This window comes from Leptopilina heterotoma, unplaced genomic scaffold, assembly GCF_015476425.1.
Source record: "Leptopilina heterotoma isolate Lh14 unplaced genomic scaffold, ASM1547642v1 Lhet_6, whole genome shotgun sequence".
Taxonomy (NCBI): domain Eukaryota; kingdom Metazoa; phylum Arthropoda; class Insecta; order Hymenoptera; family Figitidae; genus Leptopilina; species Leptopilina heterotoma.
Genome location: NW_025111137.1, coordinates 687,958 through 700,464, shown reverse-complemented (window position 1 = coordinate 700,464; position 12,507 = coordinate 687,958). Strand labels below are relative to the sequence as shown.

The window sequence follows — 12,507 nt, the reverse complement described above, 5'->3', positions numbered from 1 at the left end:
GCAAGATTACAATAAAAATTGCTGCAAGCTTACTACGAAATGTTACAATATTATGGCAAGTTTATCGCAAGTTTTCTTGAGATAAAATATTTACTATAAAAGAAGCTTTTAATGAAAAGTTGTTATAAGCTTGCGTTAAAACATGCTTGCAATCTTGAAAAATGAAAGATTCCTACAATCTTGATATGAAAGATTGCTGTAATATTGCAAAGAATAATTGCTGCAATATTGCAAACTTTCGATGTGACTTTGCCATAAATCTGTCAATATTACACAATAAGCTTCTTGAAAGCTTTAGCACTATCTGGGTAAAATGAATTCTCTTACAAAAATTTTTCGGTATGCCAAAAAGTGTTTCTTATCGGTTTTTGTAATAATACACAAAACTATAAAATTTACACGGTAAAATAGGACAAGAATTATCCGGCTGTTTACGAAAAAACAACACCACGATTCCTCTTTTGTAATCTTGAGTATCATAGGTTAGCACGTACACATGGTTGATATGTACTTTTTTTTGGTCTGTTAATTTGTCTCTCGATATATAATTTTGTTTCTCTCTACCCGCTCGATATTATTGTAAATTACACTTTGATTTGTAATTATCCACGTGTAACAAATTTTCTTTTTGGTTCTATTTGTCAGAAAAAAGTCCTTATTGGTTTTGGTCATTTTTTCGAATAACCTAATTTTCAGTTCTCTAATTGAAATATATAAATTCCTAATGATGAATTAAAAAAATCATTTTGTCCTTTGTCGATGACGATTTTAAAAATACATGAAAAGATTCTACTCGATTCTGATGCGTGTTGTTTGTTTAACGACGTGTCTTATATAATCTCGCACGTGTCTCGGTTCTCGCAGTTCTGGCGATGCATGAGACTATTTTGAAATGCCCAACGCCTGGTTGCAACGGTCGCGGTCACGTCAGCTCCAATCGGAACACTCACAGAAGTCTATCAGGATGTCCAACAGCTGCGGCCAATAAGCAAGCCGCTCGTGAGGCTCGACACAAGGCACAAGGTAAGGGCGATCAGACCGGAACGAAAAAAATCAAATATCAAACTGTTTTTGGAAAAATCGGTTTACTCGACTTATAAATAATAAGAGCGATCGTGGCTATCTACACTTTGTTGTTTGCCTCTCTCACTTTTATTCTCGCCCTTTTACCTCTCTTATTGTCTGTAAGTCTAGAAATGGTGAAATATGGAAAATATAGGAAAAATTTATTAATTGGTGAATTTAAATTCCTTGCTGAAAATTTAGTTCGGTAGGGAGGGAATCAGAGATTTGTAACACTTGCTGATAGATGTCCGATGGACGGTTTTGTGTCACTATGTTCACAAATCTAGTTTTTTTCTATTATGCATAATTTAGTTTTAATATCCTCGTATCCTCAATTTACAATAATAGAACTTACAGTTTTTGCACATTTTTTTAAGTAAAATGGGAATGAAAATTAAATATTCAACTATCTGTTGTTAACACTTGGATGTAAATAGATCAAAAAATATTTGCTTGCCATTAACCATATTTGTAAAATATATACTAAAACAACTGATTTTATTTCCCCAACAGTGTCTGGTATCCCTCCGGAATACATCAGTACGAATCTCTTACCACCATCAATGGATGGAAAAATATACTCTCAATATAATTCAGCATCTCAGGATACAAAACCAGTTGTTGGTTCTCCAACCTACGACTATTATTCGTCAACGAAATCTGTTGGCATCAGTATAAAACCCCCAAAATCACCAGAAGACACATCGTCGAGAGTGAACAAAGTTATACCAAAAACGGAAAATAATTCCTCAAGTTCGAGTTGCTGTAACGCCTTAACGGGCAGAATACAATCGTCGGAATTATTGATACCAAAAACGGAGGACACGTCCTCGTGTAGAGTTAATTCACCACCACCACCACCACCGCCACCGTCGGCGAGACAGACGTACGATCCGTATTTAAATCAGGACTCAAATTCATCATCGATGTCGTCGATGGACGCGATGGGTTCGAGAACAATGGGAGCGACTATTCATCATCCTAGTCAGCATCCCGCGCACCATGTGCTGCCGATGCAACCGACGGTGGCGTACCCGATGCCGATGGTGGAGGACACTAGGATGCCTCATCAAATGTCGCAGAGATCTCCCTATGAGTCGTCGGCTATGATGGCAGCTGCTGCAGCGGCCGCGGCAGCAGCCACCACCACCGAGGACCTCTATCATCACAGATCGGCCGAGCACGCCAGAGCTTACATGCATCCTTCGGGTAACATTGCCAGGCCTGTTGTCACTTACTCGAATGAACTGTCAACAGCCAGAGGCTATGAGAATGCGGTGGTGGTGAGTGCCGCTAATCACCGACCCTACGACCCCGGTACTGCGTCCGCTTACGACAGGTACGACACCCAGTCATGTGCGCCTATTCAACCCCAACAGCAGCAGCAGTTGCACTCCAGGGCGAATATGTACTACCTAGGCCAATCCGGAATGACTGCCGAGGAGCAGGAGAGGGTCTATCAACAGGAAGCAGTAGCCGCCCAGCAACATCAAATGGCCATGGCTGCAGGAATGATGAAAACAGAAGACGGTCAGCATACACTTTATCATTTCAGTCAGAAGCCTCCGCAGAGTCCACTACATTCCAATTCTTCTTCTCCTACAGTCAAGTGTGTCACCGTTGCTCAAGTCCAGCAGATGCAGAAAGCCGGCGGTCCACCCACATCGCCAGGAGGATCGGTCATGGACCTCTCCACTTCCAGTGTCACCTCCACTAGTCCACAGGTGAATTATCCCTTCCCATAGTTTTCGTTACCTTTAAGTAGTGTTCCATCAAGCCAGAGTTTTGACAATGAGGTATAATGATGTGCACTGTCGATTATTCTCCAGTTATAATAATAAAACCGTTATCAAAAAACCTGTCCTGATTACAACCGGTTTTATCGACAGATAAACCGGTATCTATCGATAAAACCGGTTGTAATCAAGAGAGGTTTTCTACCCTCCTTCTCCTCTGGCGAGAAAACCCATTAGACGGGTGGTCCAGGTAAATGCGAGAACTCCTAATTTTAAGTCGTTCTGTAGAACAATTTTGACAATTAGTCGAAAGTAGTATTATAGCTAAAGTACACTGGAAACCTTTTGGTCTGCAGCAGACATTCGATTAGCAACAAGATAACTGATGTCCAATCTGATGGTATGAGACGTGTAGTCTCCTAACATTTTTGGCAAGCCTTCGGGTTGCTGCTTCGTGACTACACGAGAAAAAATCTTGGGTGACGAGCCGTTCCAAGTAGACCGAAAGTTCACGAGCGATACGAATTTAATTCGGAAGAGCTATACTTCTCACTTGCGTGCTGATCGACCAAGGTTTGGCTATTGCAGTCCCAATGTTTGGAGTCTAAATCTTGGGTGTTCAGCGCCACCGACATAGATTTTCCGAATTGAGATCGTAAACCAACTAAACTAGAGTTCCTCCACTATTAGACGATTGAGATTGCACGGCACTTGACATATTTTTAGTATATCAAAAAGTTTTCACGGTAATAATGGCGACGCCAGCTGTTCACGTAGAAACCAAAGGTGTCGTCCCCACTATTACGGTGAGATACTCATCGACAGTCACGCAACAAACATTAGTCAGCGAACCAAAACAGATAACAGGTAGAGTTGCTGTCACCTTCGTAATTCCTGCAGTCCAAAAGATCTCCCAGTGTAAAGTGTAACAATTACATAACCGCAATGAAACAAAAAATATATCGATAATACTTTCTAATATTAATAATACTTCTAAGAAGAATAACTACTTGTCTTCTAAGAAGACTGTGTCTAATAAATATTTTTTTAAATCCAGGCCCCACCGTACGGATCCAATAGCCTTAGTCCTCAGTATGGAGGAGGACAGACAGTAGGAGGAAGTCCGCAAGCGGCCGCTAGTCCTCATCTAACCGCCAGTCCACAAGTACCGAGTCCTCAAGGGCAGACCCTAGATCTCAGCGTAAATAGATTGCATAGGTTAGTTTCAATACAAAGAATTTCTCTAATATACTCCGGCAAAAAAAAATGGGTTGTGAAGTTAAGCACAACAAATGAATATTTACTGCTTACAGTGGGGCGCCTAGTCCTCAGTACTCAACCGCCCATGGCGAGGCTGTCGCAGTTCCTGTCGGTCCACCTTTTCCCGCTCCTAGACCAATTGAGGAGCAAACTGAACCTGTTGATTTCTCCACGGCTAATGAACCTGTTAATTTCAGTGGAGGTCCCGGGATCAGGCCAGTTCCAGGGTTTCCACCACCTGGGGTGCATGCTGCTTACAGTCGAGAGAGCACACCTGACAGTGGGGGTTCCCACTACATGGACGCCTACAGAGATCCGACAGGTAATCTAACCGTAAACTATTGTAAGATAGCTTTTCCTAACAGCTTCCTAATATCCTGATCCTTACACCTCTTCATTCTTAAGGACCAGAAGTAAGAGGGTTTTCACTCTGGAAATCAGCGTAATGTTACCATTCGGATTTTGTCATATTCTCTTTCAAGAAAATTTTAACGTTGTAGGGTGATACAAGAAAACGTTCGTCAAGAAATCTGGCAAGCAATGTTTAAATGAATCTTACGGAATCTTAATTCCTGAAAAGAAACTAGTTTCCATTAGACTAACGAACCTCCTTAAAGAATTTGGCGTTTATTAGTTACATAGAAAATAAAGGAATTGTAGTAAAGAATTTTATAATCAATTTATCTTTATTAGACATATTAGAAGGCAGAGACCCGTTCTTGGGTAATTTGTTTGAGGTCGCCTTAGATGTTAGGAAGAGCAGCACCTTTTTAATCTTCTGGTAATTGACACAAGTCACACTCGATGGGCATTACTTTATTTGACTGGGTATTTATGGAGTTTTCGGTACTGGAACCGAGTTTGTTGTCTCTAGACGACTTGTCAGTTATTTTTAAGAGGCAAAATAATAAAAATAAAAATTGTTCCCCTCCCTCGATTTCACTAAATGACGATTCCATTCCAAAGTTTTACTTTGCCAATTTTTTGTTTTCACAATTCGGTTACTTGGCAATTAGATACTGCTGCTATATCGATACTGAATATGTGGTTCCAATTTTGGGTCCTTTTATACTTAGTAAATGGGCACGCACTTAGCCTGTGACACAAGTTATAATCAATTTCGTCTTTGTTACGGTTGATTTTTGTTTTACTGAACGCGCCACTCTTTCTAAAATAAATAACATGAGAATGTCTTCCATTACCTAATTTGCATATCTTCTCTTTGTATATAAAGATTATTTCAGAAGTTCTCAAAAGAGTAAATTCCATCGACTTGAAAAAAAATTGCCAGCAAAAAAATACTTCAATATTACTTTTCTAACGCAATGAAAGTTTTCGATATTACGCGAGCGAATTGTTGCGCATTGACATGGGAGGATGGTTATCGAGAATATGGTGTGAGGGGGTTTTTGAAACAGTTGGAGGCATCAGAATAGAACAAAGAGCTCGACGTTTCCCTTGAGGGCGTACGCGGTTACAACTGCCAAATAAAAATTCAGCGAAATGGTACACGAGTCCCATAAGAGGCATCTATGCCCAACTCTATCTCGCTCTCTCTCACTCATTTTGTTCATCGTGCCTTGGCATTCCGTCTACATTCACGTTGTACACCAACCCCCATCTCTTCAACGGTACACGGGCATTGTTAATTATCAATATTTCGCGTACACGAAGCCAGCAAAAGTCCAGCGGTTCGCTCCTGACGCCAGGGAGCAGTTATTGAAATTGAAACATACGAACGCGCTGACATCGTTTCAGAATGCCACTTGTATTACCATCTCTGTGTCAATCGTACATTCACGTGTGTGCGTGTGTCTCTCTATGTGAAAGACACCCGCTATTTTTATGTCTCGTTAAATTCTTCTTTTTCTGATGCAAAAATAAAAAAAAAATTGGAAAGGGACGCTACATTCCAACTCTATTTGTACGATCCTCTTGTTACGAATTTACAAATGAAGTAGGATTACTGCGCAAAAGTGTTTTTATTCACAATGAATATTAATAATTAAAATTAAAAAGAATTGGAAATTTTTATTTTATTGTTAATTTATTTTTTTTAGATGTACTTTAATTGTTCTTTTGTTTTTCGAAACAGGTTTTGTATAAAAAATATTTTTTTATTTATTCTCTTTGTTTATTAACTATTTGCTTTTAATTAATTTTTTTTATTTATTAATTAATTTATTTAATCTGTTCAAATTATTGATGACAGTAGTTCAGGAATTCGCCTGTAAAGATTTTGTAACATTCCCACTCTAAGAAATAGTTGTCAGAATTTACTTGCTGTTTTGGTAAATGCTTCACCACCGTTAAAAATTAAAAATTTTGTTTAACGATTTATTTCACAATCTCATAAATTCAGCTAGATAACCCTATTTGTCTCCCATTTCGTGAAACACTTACAAGCAGGGAACCCTTCTTGGATAATGCGTTTGAGGTCACCTTAGATGTTAGAAACAATTGATTACAATAGCTCAGAAATATACCTGGAAAGTTTTTTTTATCTAGATGACGATTTCGAACTTTTCTACTAAATGAGAATTTGGTTCCTTGGCAATTAAAAAATCGCAATCCCAATAGTCTCTAGTATTTTGCCTTTTTTTAGTCACTAGTCATTATAGTCACCAGAAGAAATAAAGCACAAGAGACGAAATACACAATCTGAAATATGACAAAAAATTCTAATTTAAAAAGTAAAAAAAAAGTTCCCGTTGTTTTTTCTCGACGAAGAGTCGTTGATCGAATATTGAAGGTAATTTCTAAAGCGAAGATTGGAGAATGGAGAAACAAAAAGATTTTCTTTTTACAGGCTACGGTCCCATGAGTCCACATCCCGGATATGGAATGACCGGCGTCCAGGCCGAGTATCCAGGGAATACGTACACTCCGTATCCTGCAGCCAGTTACAATTGTGGTGGGACCTATCCTGGCGGTCCAGTGACTTCCGGTTATCAAATTCCAGCAGGATACACTCCTGCCCCCTGCTACAGTATGCCACCACCGCAACATACCCTCGGTCCTTTGGACAAACCATCCGGCAAGGACGACAGGTACGTAAATTTTCTCCACTCCTAGGTTTATTCGATTCGACAATTTTCATAAATTCGGTTCACTGGAAAAGAACGAAACGTTCCTTCCAAAATCTTTATTTCAAAAGGTTTTCACCATTAAATTTTCACCACTGAAATAAAAATTTCAGACATGTAAATTTTGATTCCGGTGAATCGAAAGCATAGAATGCATGTGAGGTTGTTTATTCGTTTGCTAAAATTAGGAAAAGGATTCGCGCGATTCTCGCACGTTTCGCAAATGGTAGTCGAGGAGGCGGTTAAGTCGGCGGAGGCGCGCATACCTACCTCCATTTTGTTAATTAAAGTAATTACTCTTCGTAGCGAAAGTGCCAACCTTATTCTAATTGACGTAAAGCTCGGTGGTATGGCAAGCGGAGGAAAAGGGATGAGTGGGGGAGGGGAGGGAGGGAGTTACAGAAGAGAGGTCGGAGGTGATGGCTTGGGCGAGGGAAGGATAAGGTCGGAGGGTAGGGTGGGGTATAATCAGTTGCCACCGCACTGGATTATGGAGCGAAACCCATCGTCCCGTCGGGGTTAGGACCCCGGAACACCTCCAAGCCGCTGGAAACCTGTTCTGCACCCTCCTTGCAGCCTTAACTTCATCGAAATTCGATGTCCAAATTCTAAAGTATTCGTCCGGAATTTAATCCCCTCTTTCCAAAGGGAAAAAAATCATCACTTTTTATTCATTTTCTCGTAGCAAAAAAAACAGGCAAATGTTTTCTACAGAATCAAAAATTTAGTGAAAGTTTACAAAAGTATTGTTTGTATGTTGCCTTATTGCAAAGAAATTAGTTGAATAAACTAACACCGTTTGTATGGAAAAAAATGCTATTTAATCTAAGGGGGATCCCACTTTACGACCCCTAGCGTTTTTTAATTTTTTTAGACCTCTGGGCTTCTCAGGATATTTTTGTACTTATAAGCCAAAGTTTTTGTAACTTTCTTTAAAATGAAAAAATAACCTACACCTCAGGGCTTCTTGGAATATTTTTATATTTGTTCGTAAAAATTCTTTTGACAAGAAATATTAAAATGCAGTCGAGAAGATTAAAACAATGGGAAAGATGGATCTGCGATTGAATTAGGTAGATGTTCGAATGTCACAAATTGACTCCTAAGAATATACAATATACTAGAAGGACTTTCAATTTTATAAATTTTTGCATCGCTAAAAATGCAATTAAATACACATTTTTATTTTTCAATTAAAAAAAGGAAAATTTGTTTAATTACCTCTCGAAAAGGAGTCTTTCTTGAAAATTAAAATAGCATCGAAAAGAAATGCTACCCCAGACAAAATAGAGGGACGTTGTAACTTATGGCAATTCTTCAAGATTATTAATGGCTCCAACCAATATAAGAATCTAATATAGCAACTTTCGCGATCCAAGCGAATTACTCTTTCGCCGTTTATCGGATAGTCTGAAGTAGTTGAACCAGCTTTTGATATCGTAATTTATTTCTCTCAAGATCGAACAATCTGAGGGATAAAGAAAAAAGGTTTATTGAAAACTCACCTAAGAGTCTATTATTATTTTCTTTTTTTTGTCAGTTTCACTTTCCTTCATTTGATTGATGAAATCGAAAGGAAATAAAATCAGTTGAATGTTTGAGAATACCTCAGACGTTCACAAAGAAAACCTTTATTTTTTGTTCTTTTATATAAAGTGTTACGTTTCATTAAAGAGAATAAACATAATAATAATTATATTTTCTTTAATGTCCGCATCTGTGGTACATCCTGATTTATTCACAGAGCTGAAGGCTCTGATATTCATGGTACAGGTTAATGAAAAGAAAAACTGTCAGTATTTAAATTTAGATATTACAACTATTTATTTGAACCCTTTAAATTGAGAGTAGATAGATCCAGAAGTCTTATTGGAAACACTGAAACACTGAAACACTGAAATTTGTAAGGAATCAATTTCGGAATTTAAATCAGATTTGTTATTAAGAGAGTGTCAGATTTTTACCTTTTAAAAAATGACCTTGACGACGAGTTACAGAAAAATGAAACTAGATGTTTTCCTCAGAATGGTTTTAGGCCAGCTAAAATCAAGACTCCAAGACTGGACTCGAAGGAGACACTTGGTGACATTTTACAACTGTTAACTTGGTGGCGGTTCTTGGAGTGACTAATTCGGCAAGCTTGGCATCTTTTAAACAGTTAGCAGATTTGATTTCTGTTGCCCACGTGTAAGACTATTGGATCGATTTGAGTTCAGTTTACAAGAGAGAAGAATTTAAATATTTTGACTTCGGAAAATATTATTTTTTAAATAAAGAAAGGAATTTCCAATGGGATGATTGAAAATAGCTCAGATGTTCACCTAGGAAACGTATTTTTGTTGTTTCTGTTTTTATTTATAAAGAAATAAATTTATCAGTTAATTTTTTAAGAATAGCTCATAAATTCATCTGAAAAGGTTTATCTACGTCATCTTTTGTTTTAACAATCTGCTTATTTCATCAGCTGGTTTTCTTTCAGTAATTGAAAAATTAATCCGAAAAGAAATTAATTTCTCAAGTATCAAAATTGTTAGTTGATGATGATAAGAGTAAAAGCTAAGAGAAGATAATCCAGAGAATCTAAGCACGATGGTAAACAGTGAGATGCATCGAATGCTGAGATTGAAAAGATCAAAGTTTAAGTGGCTTTAGAGGGAATGGTGAAAACAGTTAGACGGTTGGAAACATTGAGTTGGAGAAGAAGAGGTTTGGTACGCACAGCGTGATTGCACTCAAGTCCCCGAGTTGGTGGGTTGGGATTTCCGGCAATATCGTGCCCACTCAAGGGTCATCGAGGTTTCGGGGCTTTTCTCATAGTCTCGATTCTCCTATCTACGAGACCCGCGAGAAGTAGGAGTTTAGTAGTCTGCAAGCTAACCACGTATCCTCCTTCTGCCTACACCCCTTGCACTTTCAATCTTTTTTTTCATATTGTCTCGCGCCACCGCCGCCACTACTACCAAAAACTTTCAACATTTCTCTCCAAATAAAACTTTTCTTACTATTTATTTTTGCCATGGGAGAAAAAAAAGTCGAAAATTAAATTTACAAAATAAGAGACTTTTCGTGTAGGGACTTTTAATTTTTGCATTGTATGAATTTAATGAATGGGTGAACGCGAAAAAGTGATGATGAACAATAAGCTTAGAAGGGTTTTCTGTTCATTGTTAAATGTGTTCGATGCAGTATGAATATGAGGAGGCAATCATTGAATATTGCACCTCGGCCCGCCCCTCGTGGTCGCGATGGCAAGGAGCTGATTCAGTGTCCCACGTCGTCCTGTGATGGCATGGGTCATATCTCGGGAAACTACGCTACCCACAGAAGGCAAGGCATTCAATTTAACATCAAAAAAATTGACATTGACACGCACGTACACACGCAACAATTTTCAACAAATTTTCCACTATTTAAAAAAATAGAATTGACATTTAAAGCAATTTTTCTTTCGAACATAATAATTAATTACAATTTTGTTTAACAAACAATTTTTTTTAAACAGTTTAACAAACACTAGAAACTGTAATTTAAATTAGCGTCCTAGGTTATTGGGCGCATGCGCCATTTTAGAAAGATGGGGGTAACTCCCTGCCACATTACGATAGGCGCGCGCATTTTTCTCAAACATAACCTCACGTTAATTTAAAATCAGTTTTTATTTCTGTTTTACTATCATTAATTTTTTTTTGCATTGCTCCGAAAAAAAATTTATGCTTACACTCAACAAAATAGGAATATAATCAAGATTAAAAAGCGATTTGTCAATGCATTAATGAGTATTGTTGATCCGTGGCGTAGTGGCTTTTTAAGTGTTTTGCAAAACAATACAGCCGAAACCAAAAAGAAAAACAAAACTGTATACAGAGTGTTACCTAAAAGTTGATAATTTTAAAAAAATTGAACTTACAAAATTCTGATAAATATTTTCATAAAAATAGTAAATAGTAATAATATACACGGAAAAACCTTTAAGCAGTCTGCTCACCCGAAACTTATGCGTCAGCGCCACCACTAAACTTGTTCATCTGCACTCCCAAACTGGGTGACCAACGTACCCAGTTGTAATTTTCTAAACTTTTTGGGAAGTTTGTCTATCGAAAACGGTAATGCTACGCACCCAGTGGCGGGCGATCAGACTTTCCTTGCAGTAAGAGGCGAAATTTTGTGACAGTGGGAAGGCAGACTTCTCAAAGGTTTTTCCGTGTAGTTAGTAATGTAATATGCTAATATTATTACGAATAATAATAATTATTATTTTTATTTTAATCATAGCTTATTTTTTATTATAACAATTATTATTATTACTATGTAACAATTAAAATTAGTATTACTATTATTATATCCTGGTAATTAATAATTATTGCTAAAATTATTATTACAGATGTAGTAATATAATAATGTTATTATAAATAGGGTAACATACTAATAACACAGGTCAACAAAAAAAGACTTACTTTTTTTTTATGAGATAGCGGAATGGTTTCCTATGTATTTTTGGACGCTGAACACGATCCCGACTTCCAAAATTGCCCATCACGTCAGGATTTTGAGAAAAGTGGGGGTAAAGACCCCAAAAACGCTTTTTTGAGAAATTTCAACATTTATTTTCTCTTTAACCTGACGTGCTAGAGACTTCCACAAGGTCTTAAATTAAAGCTTATAATGTGCACTAAAAGACCAATATCCATAAAATAAAAAAAAATAAAATTTTTTTTCAAAAAATGGGATTGAAGACACCAAAAATTTGTGTTTTTGGATTGCTTTAATAGACTTTTTGCAATTGCTTGGATTCGCATGAAAATGGTTACTTGGGGTTTTTGGGGTCACTGATTACGAATCCGATATTAGTTTGCAAAAATTAAAAATGGCGGATTCGTAATCAGCGACCCCAAAAACCCTGAAATAACAATTTTCAAGCGAATCCAAGCAATTCTTAATTTTTACATCTGCCATCTTGGTTTCGCCGTTTTAAATTTTTGCAAACAAATATTGGATTCGTAATCAGCGACCCCAAAAACCCCAAGTACCCATTTTCAAGCGAATCCAAGCGATTGCAAGAAGTCTATTAAAGCAATCCAAAAACACAAATTTTTGGTGTCTTCAACCCCATTTTTTGAAAAAAATTTTAATTTTTTTTTATTTTATGGATATTGGTCTTGTAGTGCACATTACAAACTTTAATTTAAGACCTTGTGGAAGTCTCTAGCACGTCAGGTTAAAGAGAAAAGAAATGTTGAAAATCCTCAAAAAAGCGTTTTTGGGGTCTTTACCCCCACTTTTCTCAAAATCCTGACGTGATGGGCAAATTTGGAAGTCGGGATCGTGTTCAGCGTCCAAAAATACATAGGAAACCATTCCGC

General features: G+C 37.4%; 1 protein-coding gene across 10 annotated transcripts in view; it reads left to right on the top strand.

Moving 5' to 3' along the window:
* The window catches only part of LOC122509236 (mucin-5AC-like), a 659,214-nt gene that overhangs the window by 638,062 nt on the left and 8,645 nt on the right, over positions 1 to 12,507 (top strand). For 6 of the 10 annotated variants that reach the window (XM_043623110.1, XM_043623109.1, XM_043623108.1 and 3 more), the window contains 5 exons: positions 865 to 1,023; positions 1,579 to 2,789; positions 3,859 to 4,019; positions 4,115 to 4,383; positions 6,871 to 7,111. In XM_043623110.1, the coding sequence (XP_043479045.1) occupies positions 865 to 1,023; positions 1,579 to 2,789; positions 3,859 to 4,019; positions 4,115 to 4,383; positions 6,871 to 7,111 (2,041 nt within the window). The remainder of the gene's footprint in view (positions 1 to 864; positions 1,024 to 1,578; positions 2,790 to 3,858; positions 4,020 to 4,114; positions 4,384 to 6,870; positions 7,112 to 12,507) is intronic. The other 4 variants (XM_043623112.1, XM_043623113.1, XM_043623115.1 and 1 more) reach the window with 4 other exon arrangements.